General features: G+C 43.5%; 1 protein-coding gene across 1 annotated transcript in view; it reads left to right on the top strand.

Moving 5' to 3' along the window:
- The window catches only part of BSCL2 (BSCL2 lipid droplet biogenesis associated, seipin), a 94,187-nt gene extending 72,866 nt beyond the window's left edge, over positions 1-21,321 (top strand). Inside the window, exons 9-10 of the mRNA XM_040409023.1 lie at positions 16,696-16,770; positions 20,243-21,321. Coding sequence (XP_040264957.1) covers positions 16,696-16,770; positions 20,243-20,400 — 233 coding nt within the window. The 3' untranslated portion in view covers positions 20,401-21,321. The remainder of the gene's footprint in view (positions 1-16,695; positions 16,771-20,242) is intronic.
- Positions 21,322-25,208: the final 3,887 nt, after the last annotated feature.

Raw genomic sequence — 25,208 nt, 5'->3', positions numbered from 1 at the left:
ACAGGATGCTGGATGGAAATCCTGCTCCCGGGTTTGGGCAACTGACGTCTAACCGCGGGCGGCCATGATGACGTCATGCACAGTGATGCAGTTTTGGTGCCAGGATTCAAGGCGGATGTCACCCGCTGATCTGAGGTCTGTAGGTAGGGAATAAAAGACCACACATTATTGGCTGTATGTTGACCTGTGAATATGGAAACGAGAGACATTATGGAGAATGCTGGACTGTCTTTTGTTTAGTCATTTGATATGGATATATGGCTAATATGTGCTTATGTCTTATTCCCTTCTTTCTGAATGCATGCATATCTAGAGTGATAGTGCTGTAAAACCTAAATCTGCACCAAAAACACAAAAATGTGTGCTGTAAAGCTGTCTGAATCCTCATCTAAAAAACATGTTGCACTATGTAGCACTAATATAAGCCAAGTATACAGTGCCTTCCATTAAAGAGTAAATTAAATAGGTTATTAGGCAGGAAATGAGCGAGTTATCTGCAGAGACTTCATAGACTTCTATTCCCTCTAAGCATAGGTAGAATTTTCATCTGTGTGAATCTGATTCAGAGATTCTGGAGTCCGATTCAAGGGAATCTTTTGACTCTGATTCAGAATATAGGAAATTTTTATTTTCTTCTGATGACACAAAGGAACTTATTAAAGCGGTCAGATCTACTATGAAGCTTTCTGACTCCAAGGTTCAGAGATTTGTCCAGGTTGTAATGTTTAGTGCACAAAAGAAAAAAACATGTTTCTCGTTATTATTATTATTATTATTATTTATTATTAAAGCGCCATTCATTCCATAGCGCTGTACATATGATGAGCGGTGCACATACATAATACAGACAATTGCACTAATCATAAACAAGACAAGTTACAAACTGATACAGAAGGAGAGAGGGCCCTGCCCGTGAGGGCTTACAATCTACATTCTCGTTGGTATCATTGGGGGACACCGGAGACCATGGGTATAGCTGCTGCTGCCACTAGGAGGTGACACTAGGCAAAAAAAAGTGTTAGCTCCTCCTCTCAGCTATGTCCCTCCTGCATACACTGATCTAATCAGTTTTAGCTTAGTGTCTGTAGGAGGCAGACCTCTCTGCTTTACAGAGCATCTTCTTTTGTTATTTTTCCTTTTTTTTTTTTCCCCTTTTAGGTACGGGAAACAGAGATGCCCGGCCTCTGTTTACCCCGGGAGGAAGGCCGGTGTCTGTTCCACTCACCGCCTGACCTCCCCCAAGAAGGCAAAAGTGGACCAGGGCGGCTTAGCTCCCCTGCATCCAGCCAGCCATGGGGGTCACCTACATTTCAGCAGTCCCCCCCCCCCCTCCACTCCAGCCACACTACCACCTCAGTGCTAGTGGCTAAAGAGGTGACCCTGCTGGTACCCCGAGGGGGGTGAACAGAAGAGGATGAAGATGGGGTGAGTATTGTGAACACAGGGTGAGTATAACCCCCTCCCCTCTCCACCCCTCCTTTCCTCGGACAAGTGCTGTTTTCCTACCGCATTCCCTCCCGGCCTGGGTTCTTTCCTTGTGCCCCCCCCCCCCCTCTATACCAGTACCATTTCCCAGTGGTCACATCCCCTCCTGGGGTGACCGCTGCATCCAGCTACCGGGCGTCGTGTACCCCCGTCCCAGGTCTCTTTGGCCGTGGGATTCCCAACCCCAGACCGTTCTTCCCGACCTTCTGTTCCGGCCGGAAGTCCTTCTGGTCGGCCCGGGGGCTACACGAGTCCCCAGCTTTGCGGCCTACTAGGCCGCAACTTCCATCCTGCAGTTTGGGTGGGGACTGTCCCCCGGGCACGAATTCTTCGCGCCCAGACATCCCCCTTCTCCAGGAGCTGGCTGAGCTCTGCCCCCGGCCTCTGTCCAAAAAAAACCCAAAAAACCTTACTTGCCTGCCACCTTACTGAGGCTGGTTTCCCCATTACATGGCTGTGTAGTTTAAATTAACCCCTTCTTGCCTCCAGTTGGGGCTAGGAGTGTCAGTTTTCGAATACACGACTATGTTTATCAAATAAATAAAAAGTACCCTAGCACTATAAAGTGCAGAGTGTGGTGTCTGTTGCAGAATTAACCCCCTCTAAGGTGGTGCATGTGCGCTCCCCCTCATGCGGTTACTGCCGCACTTCCCTGCAAGAAGTCCACTGGATGTTTTTCATGCAACCCCCCCTTCCACGGAATCACACTGGAGCTGTACATCCTGTCACGTTCCCCCTTCTTTAAGTGGAGTAGTTGCACTACCACTGGTTGCTGTACATCCGTAGATCCATACCCCCCCTTCTCATATATGGAGTAATGGCACTACCAATGTATACTATGCGTCCCGTCATATGACCTTGCATCCATAGACTGACTAATTGCACTACCCACTTATACCGTACAACCTGTCGTGTTACTCACTCCTCGGGTGGAGTAATTACCACTGGATGCTCCACACTCTGTAGCATTGCCCCCCCCCCTCTCTTAGGTGGCTTAAATGCACTACCACTGCATACTGTACAGCCTGTCGCATTACCCCCCTCCATAGGCGGCGTAATTGCACGACCACTGGATACTGTACAGCCTGTCGCATTACCCCCCTCTATAGGTGGTGTAATCGCACTACCACTGCATACTGTTTAGCCTGTCGCATTACCCCCTTCCATAGGTGGCGTAATTGTGCAGCCACTGCATACTGTACAGCCTGTCTCATTCCTCCCTTCATAGGGGGCGTAATTGCATGACCACTGGATACAGCACAGCCAGTCGCATTACCCCCTTCCATAGGGGGAGGAATTGCTCTATCAGTGGATAGTATATCCTGCGTTACCTATTCCCACAAGTTCAGTATTCAGATGAACGGGTGAAATAATTGCTATTGGATACTATGTCTACTACACCACAGCATCAGATGCTATATTTCTTATCATTTTCTTCCACCGGGTTGTATGCCAAGAGAGGCTACCTACTATTACCCGTCCTCCCCCCACAGGCAGATTACGGGTGCAACCCCTGGATATGGCAGCTACTACCGCATTACCCCTTTCGTTTTTGGTTGTTGGTTTTGAGTGCCGACATGGCAGTCCCTGTCCTCCCAGGGTGTATCCCCACAAGGACTCCACACTACATGATTGGTCATGATACTCGACACCTTCTTAAGTGGTGTATCTGCCCTAGAAGAGAATTCGGTGGTTACTACCAAGCGAATTGAATATTACACTGCCTCTGAATACGGTTTCCACTTCTAGCTCTCCTCCTTTTCAGGTGGCGTATTTAGGCTAGCACTCCATTCCATGGCTACTACTGTATGTCCTGTGCCGCAGGTGGAGTATTTACACTAGCACTAGAGATCGTATCTACTACCGTAGGGCCTCCTTCCCAGGTGGCGTGTCTACCCTGATTTTGGCTTTTGTGGCTACTACGGTATAGCCTCCTTCTCAGGGGGAGTATTTATGCTAGCGCTACAGATCATGGCTAGTACTGTATGGCCTACTCGGGTATTGCGCTAGCCCTGGTTTTGGTGGTTACTATCTGTATGGGCTTCTTCTCAAGGGAAGGATTTGTGTTAGCACTCCATGCCATGGCTCCTACTGAACAGTCTCCCGCTTGGGTGGAGTATTTGCGTTAGTACTACATACCATAGCACCTTCTGTATGGTCTCCTCATCAGGTGGAGTATGGTGCTATCACCGTATACTATGGCTTCTACGGTATGAACTCCTCCTGAGGTGGAGTATTGCGCCAGCACTAGTTCCTGTGGCTACTCCTGTCTGGCCCTATTCTCAGGTGGAGTATTTGCCTTAGCCCTATGTGCCTTGTCTACCACTGTGTGGTTCCCTTTTCAGGCTCGGGGCTTACATTTCCCCTGCACGCCATGGTGGCACCCGTGTTGCTTTCTTCCTCTCTTCTTGCATTTCTACTGGATATGGTTCTGTGGTTTCTACCACATTGCCTTCTGTTCCGTTCCATGTTTCGTCACTGGCTCTGTATGCTGTAGCTTTTACAGCTTCTCTCCTATAGGTGGAACCCTCACACTGGTCTTAGGTGTGGTGGTTGTGTCTACATTGCCTCTCGGGTGGTTCTCCATCTCATTTTATGCGACCAATGGATGCTGTTGAACCAATAGGTGGGGTCTTTATGCTGGCGCTTGCAGTTTTAGCTGATTCGTCCACTCATTCCTGCTGACAGTCATCTTCAGTACTTCCATTCTCTGAACAGAAATTTGCATTAGTATGCATGCTATAGCTGATGAGCCATTCACTTCTGATGCACACTTTTGCGGGGTTCTCCCTGGTTGGCATAACCCCCTCGTTTCTATGACTTTGGTCTACTACAAGGTTCTCATTTCAAGTGGGACCCATTGACGCTAACTGTTGATGCTGTGACACCATCAACACTGCCTCTTTTAAGAGATGAGTAATAGATTTGACATGCCCTTATGTAGGGGACACAACTATTCAGGGCATATACTGTGCATCAACTGCTTCCCCGCCCCCCCCCCCCCTCACCGGACCGGACTATAGTGCTGTCGCATGTTGTCAATGCTAATAGATGTTTCGTTGCTGGAATGCAACACCCTTTCTACGTTATGTCCCTCCACAAGACAACTGATTGCGCTCCCCCCAGATTATGTTTGTCTACCTGGCCAGTATCCATACTCCTGAGGTTGGATTCTTACTGTTCTGGAACGCCTGCATAATTTTTTCTTATAGGTCCAGATTTACTCTGATGTTTTTGTGACGTCGGACATAGTCATCACATTCTCTCTTGGACCAATCTGCGCATTCCACTGATGACCACATTGTCCCCTTCAGGCAGAGTCGCTACACGGTGACAGTAGATGGTCTCTGACTAATCTATACACCTCCTCCAATATTTTTGGTGTCAGCTTTGCTTCTACCTATCACTACGGTATTTTTATTCTTCAGCCTGCAGTTGGTTCTGCCTGATCCAGGCAGTTTGTGAAGTATCAAGCAGCTTCTTTTGTTAGAAGTCTCACGACAAGCCTCTACGGCTCAGGGGGCATCTGTCTTCCACAATACCTGCTCCTTAGAGGGCGTTTCCTTTTTAAGCAGAGATGTATGCTGCGATCCTTACCTTTTGGATCGGCTTCCATGAGTGTAATCCGGCTAGTGTATGTGCTCTCTCTCATGTATTGTAGCCTACTCTCTTTTTAAGAGTGCGGTTGCTCAGTTTTCTCAGGCTGTCTAATGCCAGTCATGATATGGTTCTGGTTCCAGCATCACTCAGTCTTCCTTTCGTCCAGTGGCGGAGGTTGCTTTGGCTGCACTCTTCTGCCGCATTGCTCTCTGCTGCACGTCTGGCATGCTATTGATCCACGGGGACACAGTCTTTTCCCCTTAGACTACTCCCCATTTGTCTATGGTTTTTCATTTTCTTCCTCCGATTGTTTCCTGTTGTGACTTTTTGTCCCCCTTGGCCATCCCTCATCTCTGTCTTGATGAGTGATCATTTTCTATACTTTTTAGTCTCTTCTCGTGCTGTATTCTTTACAAGGAAGTGGCTACTTGCGCTATTTTCCTTTACAAATTGGCCCACAGGGGTCTCCTCACGTACCTGGGAGATCCCTACAGGACTAGTCCTCTGCCAGTTGCCCAGTAATTCCTTCCAGTTTTTTCCTGGGTTGAAGTATCCCATCCTGATACTTACACATTGGGTAAGGTCGTGCCTGGGTTTTCCTGTTGCTCGTTCGCCAGGTCTTGTGCATACCCAGATTCTACAGGTTCATTTCTGTTGAATAGACACCCTTCGATTTTCCATGGGACCTATTGCCATGCAAGACATCCTGGGTTTCCAGTCCAGGTCCCCACAGCAATTCTGTGGTCCTCGTTATCCGGTAATAGCTTCCGGCACATCATCTTCAGTCTTCGGACATGCTTATCCTTCTTGTGGATATTATGTGCTGATATCCACATCTTCTGAAGCCTCTCGAGCCCTTGGGCTTCATTTAACTGGGTTTTCCTCTTTTTGCCCAGTCTAAGACGCAGTGCGTTCTATGCTCTCTGGCTGGCCTTCCTGGTTCATGCTTTTCCTGTCCTATTCAGGGTTTCTGTGCATTCTTTCCCCACATTTCTGTGCGGAACCTTATGACCGGCCTTAGATTTGTTCTAGTCTTTTATTCCCTCCCCATGGTACTGCTTTGGAACTTCCCATGGTCTCTGGTGTCCCCCAATGATACAAGCGAGAAAATAGGATTTTTTTTTGCTTACCTGTAAAATCCTTTTCTTGCTGAGTTCATTGGGGAACAACAGCACCCACCCAGTAAGTTCATCGCTGGTTCTTTTTGGTGGGTCCCACTTATTCTTGTTTCTGACCCAATCTCCAGCTCTCTAATACAATTGGTTTCTGTTGGCTTCTCCTGGCTGCTCCTACTGCTTTTGTACAAATTGATTAGCTCATTGTATGCAGGAGGGATATAGCTGAGAGGAGGAGCTAACACTTTTTTTTGCCTAGTGTTGCCTCCTAGTGGCAGCAACAGCTATATCATGGTCTCCGGTGTCTCCCAATGAACTCGGCGAGAAAAGGATTTTACAGGTAAGCACAAAAAATCCTGTTTTCTAGTTCATAAAAACATTGAATTCATGAGAAATCATGAATGGTAAATGCCCGAAAGAAAATTTTCTGGCCAGAATTATCAGGCGTAGGCTACAGTTTGAGGAGGAGGATGAAGAATTATTAGAAACTTATCCAAAAGTGGATGTATCATTAGCTAAGTTATCCAAGAATGCTAATGAGCTTCCATTTAAGGATACAGGGTCATTAAAAGACCCAATGTACAAAAAAATTGATGCTTGTCTTAAAAAATCATAGGCCGCAGCAGTGGCTTTATTTAAGCCAAATATTGCATCCACTTCAGTCGCCAGATCATTAAAGAAGTAGTTAATACAGTTAGAGGACCTTCTAACAGAAAACACCCCTTACGATAGGCTGAAAGACTCCTTTCCACTTCTATTAAAGGCAGTGGATTTCCTTTCTGATGCCACAGCCGAATCTGTAAGAATAGTGGCAAAAAACACAGATTTAACAAAGCCATTTGGTTGAAATCATGGGTAGGGGATACTACCTCAACATTAAAACTGTGTGGTCTTCCTTTCCATGGTGCTATGCTATTTGGCCAGGATCTAGAAAAAAATCTTAGAGAAGGCCTTGGGCAAAATCCTTTCCCCTTGATAATAGAAAGCGAAAATATCCCTTTCGTAAATTCAAAAAAGAGTGTTTTCCTGGTAAAGAAGGTGAGCAGTAGAAATGTGCTAGTGGAGGATAGTCTAGGGGGTTCCTCTTTAATGCCAAAACATCTGGATCCCCCAAACAATGACTGTGTACCGCAGATGGGGGAAGACTAACCTTCTTTTATGAAGAATAGGTAAAAAATGTAGACAAATCCATGAATTTTAAACTTGCTAAAAACGGTTACCAGATTCCATTTGTGTCTTCCCCTCCGCAAACATTCAAAGTAACTCCGGTACAAAAGTCACTTCCTCAACAACAGGATTTAGAAGAAGGCATTCTAGAATTAATGTTGACAGGAGTGAGTACCCTGGTACCCCTAGATCAGTCCAGTCAGGGTTAGTATTTAGTGGAAAAAAAAAACGCGGAAGGTTCAGGTTCTAAATCTAAAAGCCTTAAACAATATGATAAAATACAACTGATTCAAAATTTAAATGTTAAAATTGACGGTAAATCTTCTACAACTTGCAGGATAACGTGCAGGCTTCGGTGTCTATTTCAGGAATATACCAATACAGGCCACTAGGTGGCAGCATTGTATTGTTATATTCCTAATGAAGTGTTCAAGGATGGCTATTTAGCCATCAATGAACACAATGGGCAATCTAATGATTGGCAGTTATTTTCACCCAAGGTGACTTAAAAAAAAGTAAACATTTTTTTACAAATAAAAAAAACCCCTAAACATTCAAATCACCCGCCTTTCCTTAAAATAAAAATACTTAACCAATAAAAAATAAACCTACATCATGGCCATCTCCGTGTGCGAAAATGCCCATACAATTAAAATATAGCAATATTAATGACATACAGCAAATGGCGTAACGGGAAAAAAAATAAAAACAGCAAATTTGCCATTTTTTGTCACTTCAACTTCCCAATAATGTTTTTATTAAAAGTGATCAATAAGTCGCACAGACTTCAAATTGGTATCCCTGAAAAGAACAGATCGTCCCGCAAAAATGAGCCCTCACACAGCCCCGCACACACAACTACAAAAAAGTTATAGGGGCAGAATATGGTTATAAAAATAGTTGTTGTTTTTTTTCCCTCCAAAGGTTTAAATTTATATTTTTTTTTCAGTATTAAAACACAAGAAAAATTATACAAGTGGGGTATAGTTGTAACCATACTGTCCTGGAGAATGAAGATAATTTTACCACATAGTGTACAGTGTAAAAAAATAAAAACCTTGATCAGAATTGCGTTTTTTCCCAATTCTACCCCATTGGAATTTTTTCCCCGCTTCCTACTACATGGTATGCAACCATAAATGGTGCCATTAGAAAGTACAACTTGTCCCGCAAAAAATAAGCCCTCATAAGGCTATGTGAATGGAAAAATAAAAAAGTTAGGACTATGGAAATGCAGAGATTGAACAACGAAAACACAAAAAATGGAAAATCTCAGAGTCCTGAAGGGGTTAAATAAGGCTACTTTCACACCTGCGTTTAGGTGCGGATCCGTCTAGTATCTGCACAGACGGATCCGCACCTATAATGCAAACGCTTGTATCCGTTCAGAACGGATCCGTTTGCATTACCATGAAAAAAAAAAAGTCAATGGGAGGCGGATCCGTTTTCAATTGCACCATATTGTCAGTAAAAACGGATCAGTCCCCATTGACTTACATTGTAAGTCAGGACGGATCCGTTTGGCTCAGTTTCGCCAGACGGACACCAAAACGCTGCAAGCAGCATTTTGGCGTCCGCCTCCAGAGCGGAATGGAGGCTGAACGGAGGCAAACTGATGCATTCTGAACGGATCCTTATCCATTCAGAATGCATTGGGGCTGAACTGATCCGTTTTGTGCCGCTTGTGAGAGCCCTGAAACGGATCTCACAAGCGGACCCAGAAACGCCAGTGTGAAAGTAGCCCAAGTGTTTATGACCTCTTAGTAATTTAGAGATAAGGTTTATTAGATTATGGCACAAAGTGAAAGTAAAAAGTACAGTTCACGCGGCTAGACTGTTAACAAACTGTGACAGAACGGCTCAATATTTTTAATAAAGGCCAATAGTAAAAAAAGATTTTGAGCCCAAAATGAGTAAAATGCAATCATAAAAAAAAAAAAAAAATAGCCCCCAAAAGGTGTGCACAGCCTTTAAATTCCAAAAATCAGCCCCATCTGCAGAGTGTCAATGACATCTTGTATGTGAGAGTCTGCCCATTCTATAAAAGCAAGGTGTCCGATAACTGGATAAATTTATAATTGATGTCAGGAGACACAAAAAGCTATGGTTCCAAGAGATCAGGTAAATCATCATCGACTGAGGATCGGGGTCCTCCATCTATCTACAACTACTAGTGGAGTAGAACTCAATTTTGCTCCCAATAAGTATGTATAAAGAGTTGACAGAAAGCCACGTGGTACATGGGATCAAAATAACCCAGTCAGAGGATAATAGGAGATTAATGGCAGATAACTACCGGAGGGTACCTGAAAATTGGGAATTTAGTGCATGTCTAAGTTGTAAATAATGAAAGAATGCAGTATGGGGTAAGCGAGTCTGATGGTCTGAAAATAGTCAAAATGTTGGTGTGGTAAATATCGTTAACAGTGCGTACATTATGTGATTTCCATAACTGAGTATCGGCAAGGTTTGGAAACATAGGGTTATCCCACAGTGATGTTTTAGTAATGACATAATTAAAGGCATGAATATCCTTAGCGGTTGTCCAGGGCTGTATGGCTACCCAATGTATAGGCAAAAGAACTTGTGGGAAGAACTGAGGTTTCTCCAGAACAGGCCATTATGATCTCAAGTTTAAATTAAAAGCAATTTGGGCTTCTGAAGTCAGAAGCTGGTAACATGGTGAAAGCCAGGCTTTCAAGTAGCGAAGTTGCCCAGCAAGACAATTGAAAGAAGTCAGGCAAGGACAGTCGTGCCTTTGGACAGCATAAGGTAGACAAGGGTAATTTAAGTCTGGAAGAGCTCCATATAAATGGAGATAGTAGGGAATTAAAGGGGTTATCCAATTTCTCAAAACCCCCACACATTTGCCAGGCCCCTCACCGGTAATATACTTGTTCTGCTCCTGGACCCTGCACCGCCGCTGCTGCTTTTCCCTGCACACAGATGAAAACATCCGGGGTTGGGGGGAGGGGTGGGAGCAGCCAATGGCAGATGGGGACGAGCCCCCCTAGCATCGCAGGTGACGCCAGAGAGGCTCGTCCCAGTCCCCACCTGCCATTGGCTGCTCTCCCCAGACACAGGATGTTTTTTCATCCGTGTACAGGGAGAAGCGGGGACCAAGGGTGGCGCCGGGAGTGGGGTAAGTATATTACCGGTGAGGGGCCCGGCACATATGGGGGGGGTTTTGAAAAATTTGATAACCCCTTTAGGGTCCATTCACGCGTCCGCAATTCTGTTCCGCATTTTGCTGAACGGAATTGCAGACCCATTAATTTCTATGGGGCCGTACGATGTGCTGCCCGGATCCGGAATTGCGGATCCGCACTTCCGGGTCCGCAATTCCGTTCCCGAAAAAAATAGAATATGTCCTATTCTTGTCCGCAATTGCAGATAAGATTAGGCATTTTCTATTAAGTGCCAGCGATGTGCGGTCCGCAGAATGCGGAACGCACATTGCCGGTGTCCGTGTTTTGCGTTTCCGTGGATCTGCAAAACCCACACGGACGTGTAAATGGACCCTTAAGGTGTTGGAAGAAGGATTTCAGAGCTATGTAGGGGGAATGTTGAAGTATATACAGACATTTGGGAAGAAAAATCATTTTTATGAGATTTATAAGGCCAGCAACTGATAAGGAAAGACTACCCCACACGCAGAACTTTTCTTGGCAGTAATCCCAGATTAGATGAACATTAAGATTATGAGACGTCACAGAGCCCTTAGTTAAAACATTACCAAGGTATTTGAAGTGTGAAACTACATGGAGATCTCAAATGGTTGCTGGCCAAGTAGTGTTCTCTGCCTAAGGCTACATGCACACGAACGTTGTTTGTTTCCGTGTCCGTTTCGTTTGTTTTTTTTTGCGTATAGGATGCGGACCCATTCATTTCAATGGGTCTGCAAAAAATGCGGACAGCACACAGTGTGCTGTCCGCATCAGTATGTCCGTTCCGTAGCCCCGCAAAAAAAATAAAACATGTCCTATTCTTGTCCGTTTTAGGAATTGTTACAATGGATCCGCAAAAAAAAAAACGGATGGCACACAGATGTCATCCGTTTGTTTTTTTTTGGTTTTTTTGCGGGTCCGCAATTTGCCTGCTGAGTGCATGAGGGCACAGCGTTATTGGTTGCTATGACGCCGTGCGCTTTGTGCCGCCGCCGCTGTACAGTAATACACTCGTATGATCTATATGAGTGTATTACTGTACAGCGGCGGTGGCACAAAGCGCATGGCGTCATAGCCATCAATGACTCGGTGCACTCAGCATGACGGCAGGCCAGGTTTTCACGGACCGTGGTACATGAAAATCCACGGATGTGTGAATGCGGCCTAAATCAAAGTAGGAGGCACTAACCCCATTAACTGAGATGTTAGATCTTGGGCATTAATACAGGATGGAGATCCATTTAATGAAGGAGTGTCCAAAGCCGAAGCTTTGCAAAGTGACAGGGCCATTCGACAGAATCAAAAGACTTGATGGTGTCTAATAAAACCAATTACTGCTGCCGCCATCTAAGTCCTATCTGTGTTATGACTTGACCGATTTTCTGTGGTAGATTTACCAGGCATAAAGCCTGATTGATCAGTGTATTATGACACTCAGAATACACATTATTTAAAGGGGTTGTCCTACAAAAAATAACTCCAACTACCTCCTGAGCTGTGAGGCAGAGAGCTCCAGCAGAATTGACACTCCTCCTGAGCTGCTGCAGAAAAGACACTCACCTTGAGCTGCCAACTTGATAGAAATCTAGCAGAGCAATGAATCTCCTGCCTAGCAATATTACATTTAATATTCAAAATGGAGGATCTTAAACACCCCCTTTTTAAAAAGGCTTTCAGCGTGTCCAAGACCAGCAATGGATCTCTAAATGACTCCTAATCTAATAGAGTAGCAATAGCTGAACTGGGATTCGGTCATTGGACATCAATGTCAGCAAAAAGTGCTGCATTCTTAAGGAAGGACCTTTAGTTGTTGAAGACTTAGAAATAGAGAGATGAAGAGGGGAGTGATCTGATGCACTATGTGTGCCATATTCTATGGAATATATACCAGAGCATAGTAGGGATTACCTATGGCAAAATTAATGCGGGTTAGTGAATTATGACTTGGACTATGAAGTGGCAGGACTACAATTCAGTATTAGGATATCAGCCTCCACAAATACACCCACCCTACTTCCTTAAGGAACTTGGCAAACAGTGTAGGCGTCTGTGAACTTGTCCAGATTAGGATTCAAAAGCAGTTTACAATCGCCAATACTGAGAATCTTGGCCTGTGGATATGTTTAAGCAAAGGAAACAGCCTGTTGCAATATATAAATAGTTGATGGAGGAGGGACCTAAATGCCCATAATGACCTAATTGACAGTTGATATAGGCGGCAATGAAGATGTAATGGTCCTTGGGTCTATCAAGTCACTTTCTACCTCCCAACAGAGACTTCTGTATCAGTAGGCATACTACCTGGGAAAGAATGGCATGGCAGGAATTTTGGGGCCATTAAACCTATGGTTTTTGTAGTCTCTGGTATGATCTGGAATTAAATGAGTTTCTTGCAAACAAAACACATGAGAATTGAATCTTCTAATTATAAAATACACCATTGTACTTTTCCTAACTCTCCCAAGTCCCCTAAAACTTTAGCTGAGAACACGTAAAAAAAGGCTTTTTGTGTGTTCAGCTTGGTTTGTTGTGAAATAAGCCTGAAAGTTTGAAGAAAAGAGCAGTTGACTCTTGTATGTCTAAAAGAGAGCCCCTTTCTTATAAGCCAGGCTTCATAGAGAGATTGCTGGGCTGAATTCTTCTGCCTCCATATGTTATGGACTGTTAGGCCCCTTTCACACGAGCGAGATTTCCGCGCGGGTGCAATGCGTGAGGTGAACGCATTGCACCCGCACTGAATCTGGACCCATTCATTTCTATGGGGCTGTGCACATGAGCGGTTATTTTCACGCATCACTTGTGCATTGCGTGAAAATCGCAGCATGCTCTTCTTTGTGCGTTTTTCACGTAACGTAGGCCCCATAGAAATGAATGGGGTTGCGTGAAAATCGCAAGCTCCTGCAAGCAAGTGCGGATGCGGTGCGATTTTCACGCACAGTTGCTAGGTGACTATCGGGATGGGGACCCGATCATTATTATTTTCCCTTATAACATGGTTATAAGGAAAAATAATAGCATTCTGAATACAGAATGCATAGCACAATAGGGCTGGAGGGGTTAAAAAAAAAAATTTAACTCCCCTTAATCCACTTGTTCGCGCAGCCGGCATCTCTTCCTATTCCTCACAAAAGAAGACAGACCTTTTGATGACGTCACTACGTTCATCACATGGTCCGTCACATGATCCATCACCATGGGGATGGATCATGTGACGGACTATGTGATGAGTGTAGTGACGTCATCAAAGGTCCTATTCCTCACAAAAGAAGACAGAAGAGATGCTGGCTGCGCGAACAAGTGGATTAAGGTGAGTTAAATTTTTAATTATTTTTTTAACCCCTCCAGCCCTATTGTACTATGCATTCTGTATTCAGAATGCTATTATTTTCCCTTATAACCATGTTATAAGGGAAAATAATACAATCTACACAACCTTGAACCCAATCCTGAACTTCTGTGAAGAAGTTCGGGTCTGGGTACCACATTCAGTTTTTTATCACGCGCGTGCAAAACGCATTGCACCCGCGCGATAAAAACTGAACAACGGAACGCAATCGCAGTCAAAACTGACTGCAATTGCGTACCTACTTGCGTGGGTTTGCTGCAATGCATCGGGACGCATCCGGACCTAATCCGAACACGCTCGTCTGCAAGAGGCCTTAGGCTCTGCACAGAGGTGTAGTTGAGCTTTCCTGCACCCAGGGCAGGCCCACATCGGTGCCCCCTTCACAGTAGTTATGCCCACATTGTGCCTCCTTTACATCATAAATACCCACATTGTGCCCCCTCACAGTAGTTATGCCCAAATTGTCCCTCCTTTACATCCTAAATGCTCACGTGCCCCCCTCACAGCAGTTATGCCCACATAGTGCCTCCTTTGCAGCATAAATGCCCACATTGTGCCCCCTCACAGTGGTTATGCCTACCTTGTGGCCCCTTCACAATAGTTATGCCCACCTTTGTGCCCCTTCACAATAGTTATGCCCACCTTTGTGCCCCTTCACTGTGGTTATGGCTTCCATGGGTCCCTTCACTGTAGTTATGGCCACTATTGTGCTCCTTCACAGTAGTTATGCCCAGATATGTCCTCTTTGTGGCCCCAATTTGACTCCCAGTGCCATCTCCAGCTCCATAAAAAAAAAATACTTGCCCGATGATCGGCACATCGAGCAGCACGACGCACTCCTCCCACACAGCCAGCAGCGCAGTGTGCTGCCTGAGGGGGGGAGCATCGCATCTCAGCAGAACAGTGAAGAAGGGAGCGAATGCCTGCTTCATTATGGAAATGAACTGCCTGGCAGTGAAAGGAACTCTGCAGACATGTGCCCCGTCTAACCCCCCCCCCCCCCCACACACACACACCTGTCACCACGCCCCTGGCTCTGTACCTAAACCTCCTCAAATCAAAGCCGTTGACGTCACTATGATGTCAAATGTTATTTGAAATTACTCCTACACTTGACCATAGTGATCAGTTCCTATTTAGTACTCCATGACTGTAGTCTGTCATGACTGTAGTCAATGTAGACTGTAATTACATAAAGCATTTATTAAAATTGTAAAAACAAATTGAATTCATTATGAGAGAAAAATATTCTTTTCAATATAGAGCCCTTTTCCCTGTACAGAGCTGAGATGCTCTTATAGCAGGATCTGAATTTTCTCTCTCTTCCATCAGACAGGGAGCTGACTGGCTTCTTATATCTGCTCTTAGACCTTATAAACACCCAGTAAAGCTCAATCCTTATCTTACTGATAAAAATGTGGCTTAAATAAGTGTTTGACCTGAGTAATCTTAGTAATTTAAAGATGAGTGTTATTAGATGACCAGTGAAAGTAGGATTCACACAGCTAATAAAAACAAAAAAACTAAAAAGTTAACCCTTTGTGACAGAATGGCTCAATATTTTTTAATGAAGACCAATTGAAAACATTCTTTTTTATCTAAAAATGAGTAAAATGATCATCAAATTATTATTTTTTTTTTTTTTTTTAAAACCTCTGAAAGTGTACATAGCCTTTAAGGACCAATAACATTTCCCACCTTCGTGTTCAAGCTGTTTTTTCAAATTTTTATTTTGCGGTATTAGTTTTATTTTTTTTATTTTTTTATTTATCATCTTAGGGTATATATAGTGTATTAAATAACTTTTATTTTATTTTTAGGCGGAAAGATTAAACAGCAATTTTAACATTATTTTGTGGAATTTATTTACAGTGTTCACTGTGTGGTATAAATAACATAACTTTTTATTATGTGGGTCGCTACAATGATGACAAATTTCTATACATTTTTATTACCTTTTCTAACCTCCTGCAGGCTTTCAGCTCCTGAGCTGCCCCCCCCCCCCTCCAGGCTGAAGAGGAGGGGTGTCTGCTTTAACTGCTCATATATCTGCATCCATAGCAGCTATAGATATGGGCTTTGTATTGTTTGAAAGCTGACACTCCAAGCTTTCAAACAATACAAGAATGGGAAGATATCCCTGTTAGAAATCAGGATGTAGTGAATCTGGCTGAAAGTAAAAGCAGGTTTTACTGCTTTTATTCCTGATATGATTTCTAACAGTGATATCACCTGCTTTTGTTGTGCTAATGCTGTCATTTGGCGCTGGCAGAACAGTTAAGTGCTTTTCCCACAGCACGAGCTGAGCTCAGGGAAAACTGTTAGGTGGTTAAAATGTTCTAATCATATACTTAACAAAAACAAAAAAAATATTACCTGTGGCTGTAGAGCAAGAAAAGGAAAAATGTCCAGACATGGCACAAGACAGCCAAGAATGCTCTAACGAGCGGCTGCAGGTATCATATTATTACACGGTGCCCATTCAAATGTCTGGTTGTCAGTGTAATGCATTGATGGGTCAGGTACACCAATGAATTTTTGTGTAATGGATGGGGTGGGTTCTAGCTCATAGAGGAGGTCCAGATCCACAGAAGTTAAACATTTATTTATCTGTTGTGTTCATCAGCTGCAGTTTGGGGTATGTGTCAGTAGAAAACCTTTTCCAGAATTGACTTCTCCCGACGTCTACTACCCTTGCTTTTCTGAAATGTCACATAACTGTTCTAATGATTCTGGGGGGTGTACAGAGAAATATTATCGGGGCAGTATTTGCTATGATTTGTACTCTTGGTCATAACAAAAATCTTTCTTTCAGAGCGCAGTGAGACACTAGACACAGAAACTCTTGGTCAAGTAGAAGGCACTAGAGGAGACCCTTCAAATGACACTGGTGACTTGAACACAGCATGGTTTAACCCTTAATGTTTAAGCTATATTGCAACCATTTTACAAGTCTGATTCTCCAGTTAGATTGTATTGGACTTCTGTACAGCAAAGTTCTTCCTCTCATTGACCCATATGAACTGGGTTAATATGATGTGGTAAAACCTTTACATTTGCAGCAGGATTGCATAACACTCTCCTGATCTCCACGGCATTCATTTTCTTTCCTTCACCGAAATGAAAATAAATTCCATTCTACTAAATGGGGTTGTTTTAGCAGCCAACACATACATTTCTGCAAGTTCTATTCAGTTGAATGGGACAGTTGCAGAGCTTTTGCAACAATTCTGCCACATGCTTGTGATCATTGGAGGTCCCAGCAGTAGGACCTCCACCAATCAGATACTTATCCAGTTGACAGGTGAGAAGTTGTCATCCTGGGGGAGCCCCTTTAAAAATTTTTTTTTTTTTTTTCTCCCTTAAAGATAATATTGAAAAATAGTATCCCATAGAGAACAGCTGGCCGTACGTATGAGAATGTTAATCAATCCTGTATAATTGCTTTGTTTTACATTACTTGGTCATGTTCTTTCGCCCAGAATTGCATTTACTGAAAATGTGTCAACAAATTGATCTGGCATATTTTATATGGCCAGCAGTCTGATGAAATAATATTTATATGGAACAGACGGCTAATATGTGACCAGATGAATGATTATAAGAGATGTAAAGATTTGGACATTTAGCACCCCACTTTATGATCTATATTTTGCCATTTTGGTCTAGGCTTAATTGTATATGTTTGTAATGCTGTGGGCCATAGATGCTCTAAATGGGCCGACCTAAGCAGGCAGTTGCCGGGAACAAATTCTTCCTGATGATAGCCTGCTCTAAAGCATCATCTCCCCTGTATGGGGATGAGCGATTTGCTTCTGTGATCGCTCATCCCAATACAGATTCATAATTTGTTTACACAGCACAATCTGCTGCACAGAAATGATGATTTAGGTGGATGCATCAGCAATGCTTTCATCCAGGGAACGAGTGTTTGCTCGTTCATTGGGTGATGGTCGGCACCTTTTAGGGGGCCTTCACACAAGGCAGATTCTGTGGCAGAAAATTCTGCAACTGAAAATCCGTTCCATACACCTTAATGAAGCTTGCAGAATCCATGTGCTTGCTGCCCCATTCAAATGAATGGGACTAATTTTCAGTAGCAGAATTTTCTGCCACAGAATCTGCTTCATGTGAAGGCACCCTTACACTAGGCAGATACCAGCTAGGAACAGTCCTAGGAACGCTCTTTTCCGATAACAGTCATGAAAAATCAGCCCATGAAAAAGATCCTTTAGACAACTAACCAATCATTCATCCATCTATCTCATCAGTGTTTTGCATCAAAAGTATATGGCCAGACACATGTATGTACAGTGCCTTCAAAAAGTATTCAAACCCCTTGAACTTTTCCCAAGTTTTTTTCAAGTCACACCTACAAACTTAAGTGTATTGTATTGGGGTTTATGTGATAGACCAGTGTTGGTGAACCTATGGCACGGGTGCCAGAGGTGGCACTCAGAGCCCTCTCTGTGGGCTCCCGCACCCTGGAAAAAGTATAAGGTGTAACAATATGTCTTGGACTTTTCCTGTCATTCATCAGCGCAGGGCGCACTATGAACAGCACAGGCAGGGCACTGAATGTAGGCAGGCTGTTATAGTATATTTTCCATGTACTCTATCATTTAGCTATATTGGACTGTGATATTCAGGTTAAATTGACATGTTGGCACTTTGCAATAAATAAGTGGGTTTTGGGTTGCAGTTTGGGCACTTGGTCTCTAAAAGGTTCACCATCACTGTGACAGACCAACACAAAGTAGGAAGTATGTGTGAAGTGAAAAGAAAATGCTACATGTTTTTCAAAAGTTTTAATTTATAAATATCTGAAAAGTGTGACATGCATTTGTATTCAGCCCCCTGTACTCTGATACCCCTAAATAAAATCCAGTGTGACCAATTGCCTTAAAAAGTCACCTAATTAGTAAATGGAGTCCACTGTATTCTCAGTATACCTACAGCTGTTCTGTGAAGGCCTGAGGTTTGTTAGAGAAAATTAGTGCTCAAACTACATCATGAAAACCAAGGAACTCACCAGACCCACCGTGAAACATGGTGGTGGCAGCATCATACTGTGAGGAGGCTTTTCTTCAGCAGGGACAGGGAAGCTGGTCAGAGTTGATGGGAAGATGGATGGAGCTAAATACAGGGCAATCCTGGAGGAAAACCTGGTAGAGGCTGCAAAAGACTTGAGACTGAGGCGGAGGTTCACCTTCCAGCAGGACACAACCCTAAACATACAGCCAGAGCTACAATGGAATGGTTTAGATCAAAGCATAGTCATAAGTTAGACTGTCCCAGTCAAATGCCAGATCTAAATCTCATGGACAATCTGTGGCAAGACTTGCTGTTCACAGACGTTCTCCATCCAATCTGACTGAGCTTGAGCTACTTTCCAAAGAAGAATGGGCAAAAATGTCAGCCTCTAGTTGTGCAAAGCTGGTAGAGGCATAACCCAAAAGACATGCAGCTGTAATGGCAGTGAAAGGTGATCCTACACAGTATTGACTCTGGGCTGAATACCAATGCACGCCACACTTTTTCCATTTTTTTTATTTATTGAAACTTTTGAAAACCATGTATCATTTTCTTTTGACTTTCCACATACTTGCTACTTTTGTGTTGGTCTATCACATAAAATCTCAATATAATACATATGTAATTTAAGTTTGTAGGTATAACTTGAAAAAATATGGAAAAGTTCAAGGGGTATGAACACTTTTTTAAAGCACTGTATAACAGGGTTAGCCTATTACAGCCTTGATGCCAGTTAATATTGAGAATAGTCCTGTAACGTTAGTGATTTCTTTTAACGTTTCTTACCATGATTGATAAACCAGATCATATGTATTAGGCTACTTTCACACTAGCGGTTTTTGCGGATCCATCATGGATCTGCAAAAACGCTTCCGTTACAATAATACAACCGCTTGCATCCGTCATGAACAGATCTGGTTGTATTATGTCTTCTATAGCCATAGCTACACTATAGTCAACAGGGGACAGACCCATTTTCTATTGTGCCAGAGAAAACAGATCCGTCCTCATTGACTTACATTGTGTGCCAGGACGGATCCGTTTGGCTCAGTTTCGTCAGACTGACACCAAAATGCTGCAAGCAGTGTTTTGGTGTCCGCCTCCAGAGCGGAATGGAGACGGAACTGAGGCAAACTAATGTATTCTGAGCGGATCCTTTTCAATTCAGAATGCATTAGGACAAAACTGATCTGTTTTGGACGCTTCTGAGAGCCCTGAACGGATCTCACAAACGGAAACCAAAACGCCAGTGTGAAAGTAGCCTTAGTAGCATCTAATATTTGACCAGTGATGCTTCTCTTATGTTTGTGTATTCCCTTGCACTGTAGGAATGACGGAAGAGAACGATGACCAAGAGGAATTTGACATAAGTTTACCTGAAGACATAGACCTCCCTGGAGCTTTTGGCACAAATGTGGACATTCAGAATGAGTCTCAGACTGGATTAACACTTCGTCAGAGGATTACTCAGTGCAGTGCACACTGAAAACCAGTACATTTGTTCACCCCATTTTGTTAGACTGTTGGCAGTGGTTGAGTGGCAGAGCTGATCCTGATTAGTTAGGGCACATTTTGTCTCATTTATTGTCTGGTTGCTTCTCTCAGCATGTTCTGTTCCACCGTTGTTCCACCACTGCCTCAGTGCCACCACTTACTAGATTGATCTGGAACCTGTTCGAATACAACACCCATCATGACCTGAAAGCCGCAGTGTCCCACAGGTTGAAGATGCTGGGTGCGGTTTAGGTTAATAGAAGAAAATTGAAACCTTGTTCCTAACATGGGACCTGAAAGCTGAACTCTATTTCTTGACCTCTCCATTTACTATGATGGTTAGTAATTTCCTTATCTGTAGTTTACACATACAGAATCATCCAACTGCTTTATTTTTCTGTTTAGGTTTATGCAATTCTCCTAGGATTCTGACATGTTCCTCTTTTCTTGTAGTAATTCCTATGAACCTCTTCTTACAGCTCTCTTTTCACCACTACTTTTTCTGAGCTTATCTTGCACCAGCACACAGAAGAATATGGTCTTTCATTAAGTGATGACTCACCTATCTTAAGATGTACAAACCCATACCCAGCAGCACATTCCACACACTTAGAGGAAGTCTCCTCCTTACCTCTATCACTTCAACTTTTCCCAATCTGGCAGTCTTACAAACACACCTTATGATCTAGCATGTAGTAGTACGCTTAGAAATGTGTCCAGACACGACAACGGCATACCTGAGGTTGTTTCTAGCTTTTGTCTGTTCCGACTGCATGTACTTATCTACACACTAGTCTAGTCATGGCCATAATACCAACTTAAAGGGGCACATCTACCAATTCTACCACTTATCATGATAGATTCCAATCGTGCATGACCGATCGTGCATGATAAGCGAAGCCAATGGCTATATATACTTATCCCTGGAGGCATCAATTTTGTCTTCTTCCCACATATCTTCTTCTATTTCTTGTGCTCAGTTTAAAAAAGGAATTCGGGCTTAGACTGGAGTTGGACTTCTGTTTACTTTTACATACTGGTGTGTTTTTGTTCTTTGTTTTTTTTTGTGTTTCTTATTCATTTCACCTGGTGAATTAGCAATAGAACTAGTGCAGTCAATGCCATTTCTTATTGGTAGATGTTGGCTCTTGTGGTACAACCAAGACTACTTTTTATTCTGTAAACAGCAAAAATGACAGGTATATATATTTATATACTAATCTCATGGGCAACAGACCCTAGTAATACTTTTAGTGTAACATCTGCAATATATCTGTTTAATATTAACACAACAATACCTATAGTAATATATTAACTGCTCACTACAGTCACCTTATCTATACTACAGGTACATAGAAAATTTAAAGGAACATTCCGACATAATACACAGACCAGATATAATTGTGTTACGGGGTGGCTGCTTTATGAAACTAAATAAAACTGTGAAGTCACAATACAGTGAGCACTAGAGACTCCTGAATAACACCAATAAACTCTTTCAAGTCAATGTGTGTCACTTCGTCCTTGCACATTTGCATGGCTGATGTTAACCATGTCCTACTCCTGTCCATTTTGCAGTGTCATTTCCCCATTGAAAAAAAAAGCATGTATTTGGCTTTTTTCAGTTTGCATTATCACTTTCAAAGCCAAAGCTTTTCTTAATGGTTTGGATGACAAGGCTTAGAGTGCATGATCCCTTTTAGTTCTTTTTATATTTATACATGCAGTTTTTAAGGGTAATTTCACACTAGCGTTTTTGTTTTCCGGTATTTAGTTCCGTCACAGGAGCTCAATACCGGAAAAAAACTGATCAGTTTTATCCTAATGCATTCTGAATGGAAAGCATTCCGTTCAGGATGCATCAGTTCAGTCCCTCTTACGTTTTTTGGACGCAGAAAATACTGCAGCATGGTGCAGTTTTCTCTCCGGCCAAAAATACTAAACACTTGCCGGAATGCCGGATCCGGCATTAATTTACATTGAAGTGTATTAGTGTCTGATCCGGCAAAACGGATCCGGCTTTCCGGTCTTCGCATGCGTAGACCTTTAAAAATGCAAAAAAATGAATACTGGATCCGTTTTTCCGGATGACACCAGATAGATGGATCCGGTATTTCAATGCATTTGTCAGACTGGTCCGGATCGGTCTGCCAAATGCCATCCGTTTGCGACGGAACTGCCTGCCGGAATCCTCTGCCGCAAGTGTGAAAGTACCCTTATGCAGTTTATTGAGCCAAAACAAGAGTGGAATCACTCCTAGCTTTCACTCAAAATACCACATATGTGTATCCAGCCATGACCCTTTCTCATCCTGCACTTTAAATGTATGGCACTGCTATTAGTTTCCACAAATCGACGTACATTTACAGCACATGGCCATTAGCTGCAGCTGTAACGCACTGCCAGCACTTTGCCACAGCATTTGGGATCAGCAATAACTCTAGTCCCAGCCATTTAACCCAATGGACTGTCATGGCAGAAGGGAGCATAATTAAGACTCCCAGGTCTGCCATCTTTGTACACAAATTAGTTCCTGTCAGAGGCATTGGATGCCTGTCAAAATGTGTAACGCACATGGCCGGTATCTGTGTTTTGCAGATTCGCAATTTGGGGACTGCAAGATGGATACGGTCGTCTGATTGAGGCCTAAAAGGAACATACTGAAACTGATCACCACAAACTTTTATTGTTCCAACTGCATTTTTTTTGTTCAGTTTGTGTCGAATCTAGCTGGAAATGACCCAGCCTTAAGTGTTGCAACAAGGAAGTGCTTGATGAGAATTTATGTTGACATCTATTTATTGAACAAGTGGAGGCAAAGCTTGGATGTCCTGGGCCCCAGTGCAAAAACTGTAGCTGGAATCCTCTTAACCTCCAGTGACCACAAAATAATGCACCCAGGAGTTGTTGGAAACTTTCTATGTGTGAATTGAAAACTCACTGAAAAAAGTGGCCTAAACGGGTGAAAATGCTCCAATGTGCCACTTTATTTTGTTGGTAACATTCCTTTGCACCTGGTGGCTTCTGTGTCACATGGTCTGTTGTGGCTCACAGCTTTACCCTACCTCACAGTGCATTGGTGATACCACTATGGAGGCAGGTGGGAGCCCCACTGGGAGCTAATTGCACTGTTCAGACCCTGTTCACACACCACAGGTAGTTTAGTGGTAGGACCCCATGCGTGCTGAGACACGTGACGTGGTGCATGAGGGGCTCCGATATGTTTCTGACTGGAAGATATTGGCAAAGTTCTCAGCTTTTAACATCGGCCTGAGGAATTGGCTAGTGTCAGTTGCGTATAATTTTTCTTGCATTTTTTGCAGTGAATTGTGTATGTGTGAATTGAATGATATATGTGAATTTATTGGGAAACCTGTACAAGGAGGCTCGAGTACACAGTTGGGCTGCCTCTAGCCTCGATACAAGATACAGCTGGCCATCAAGACATACAGGTTCTGAATGGTATTTGGCAACAGATGTGGCTGGATCTGTGTGTGGGCAAGCATTATCCAGCTGACAAATGCCAGTTGAAGGCCCTGCTATGAGAAGCAGCTCAGGATGTCCTGCACATATCACAGAGATGTTCGTGTTCCTTGTATCACTACTAGGGGGGACTGACTCTCATATGTGATGGCTCCTCAGATCATCATGCCTGCAGTTGGGGTAGTGTGTTGCTCTGAAGCAAAAGCAGGATTGAAGTGCTCATCCTGAGGCCTCCATACTGGAACCTGACCATTGTTTGATCCCAAACAGAACCTGGATTCATTGTTAAAGACAATTTGGTTCCAGTTCGTAGCAGTCCATGTTCATACTGCAAGGCTGGCGGTCAGTGGCAGGACATGTAATGGGTGCCAGAACACCACATTTCCTTCTGCTAGGAATGTGGAAATGGTTTGGGCAGAGACAGGAGTGTGTACTAAAGGTGCCACCTGTGTCTGGATGGTAGACAACAAAACTGTGGGAGCTGCTTGTGCTTGTTGGGTCAAACAATCCTCTCTGCTGGTACTCTGCCTAAGCCGGCCAGAACCTGTCTTCCATTTTAGGTATTGCCGCGTCTCAAACAGTCTGAACTATTAAAAAATATCTCATATGCGGTGAAAGCCGTAACAGAAATAAAAAAGGATGATTTATCATTTTCTTTGTCACCTCACCCCCCCCCCCCCCCCAAAAAATAAAATAAAAATAATAGGATAGGACTGTTCTATTATGAGCTGGACGTTCCATAATATATGGATTGCACACAACCTTTTTGGTGTTTTATTTTTTTCACGTGGTATCAAGTATCGCAATACTCTTTTATGGTATCAAAATTGAATAAAAATTTTGATATCGTGATAACCCTAATTCATAGGCTAGCTGTGAAAGCACTCTTACACCTGTAAGGTATTTATATGTCTGCCTCATATCTGTACTCACAACCAGATTAATGCCGAATGCACACGGCCGTGTTCCGCGGCCGAGAGCGGTCCGTGGTATGCCGGGCTGGATTCCTGTTTAGAGCAGGAGCGCACGGCGTCATTGGTTGCTATGACGCCATGCACTTCATGCCGCCGCTGCACTACAGTAATACACTCGTATAGTGTATTACTGTAGTGTAGCGGCGGCATGAAGCGCACGGCGTCATAGCAACCAATGACGCCATGCGCTCCTGCTCTGAACAGGAATCCAGCCCGGCATACCACGGACCGCTCTCGGCCACGTGCATTCGGCCTAACTTCTAATCTGTCACTGTTCTTTCAGCACACGAGTTTTACCATTATAGCCTACATTTTCTATAATACCCTTTCCATGCTTAGCCTC

Source organism: Bufo bufo, chromosome 10 (assembly GCF_905171765.1).
Source record: "Bufo bufo chromosome 10, aBufBuf1.1, whole genome shotgun sequence".
Taxonomy (NCBI): domain Eukaryota; kingdom Metazoa; phylum Chordata; class Amphibia; order Anura; family Bufonidae; genus Bufo; species Bufo bufo.
This window is presented reverse-complemented; position numbering and strand designations above follow the sequence as displayed.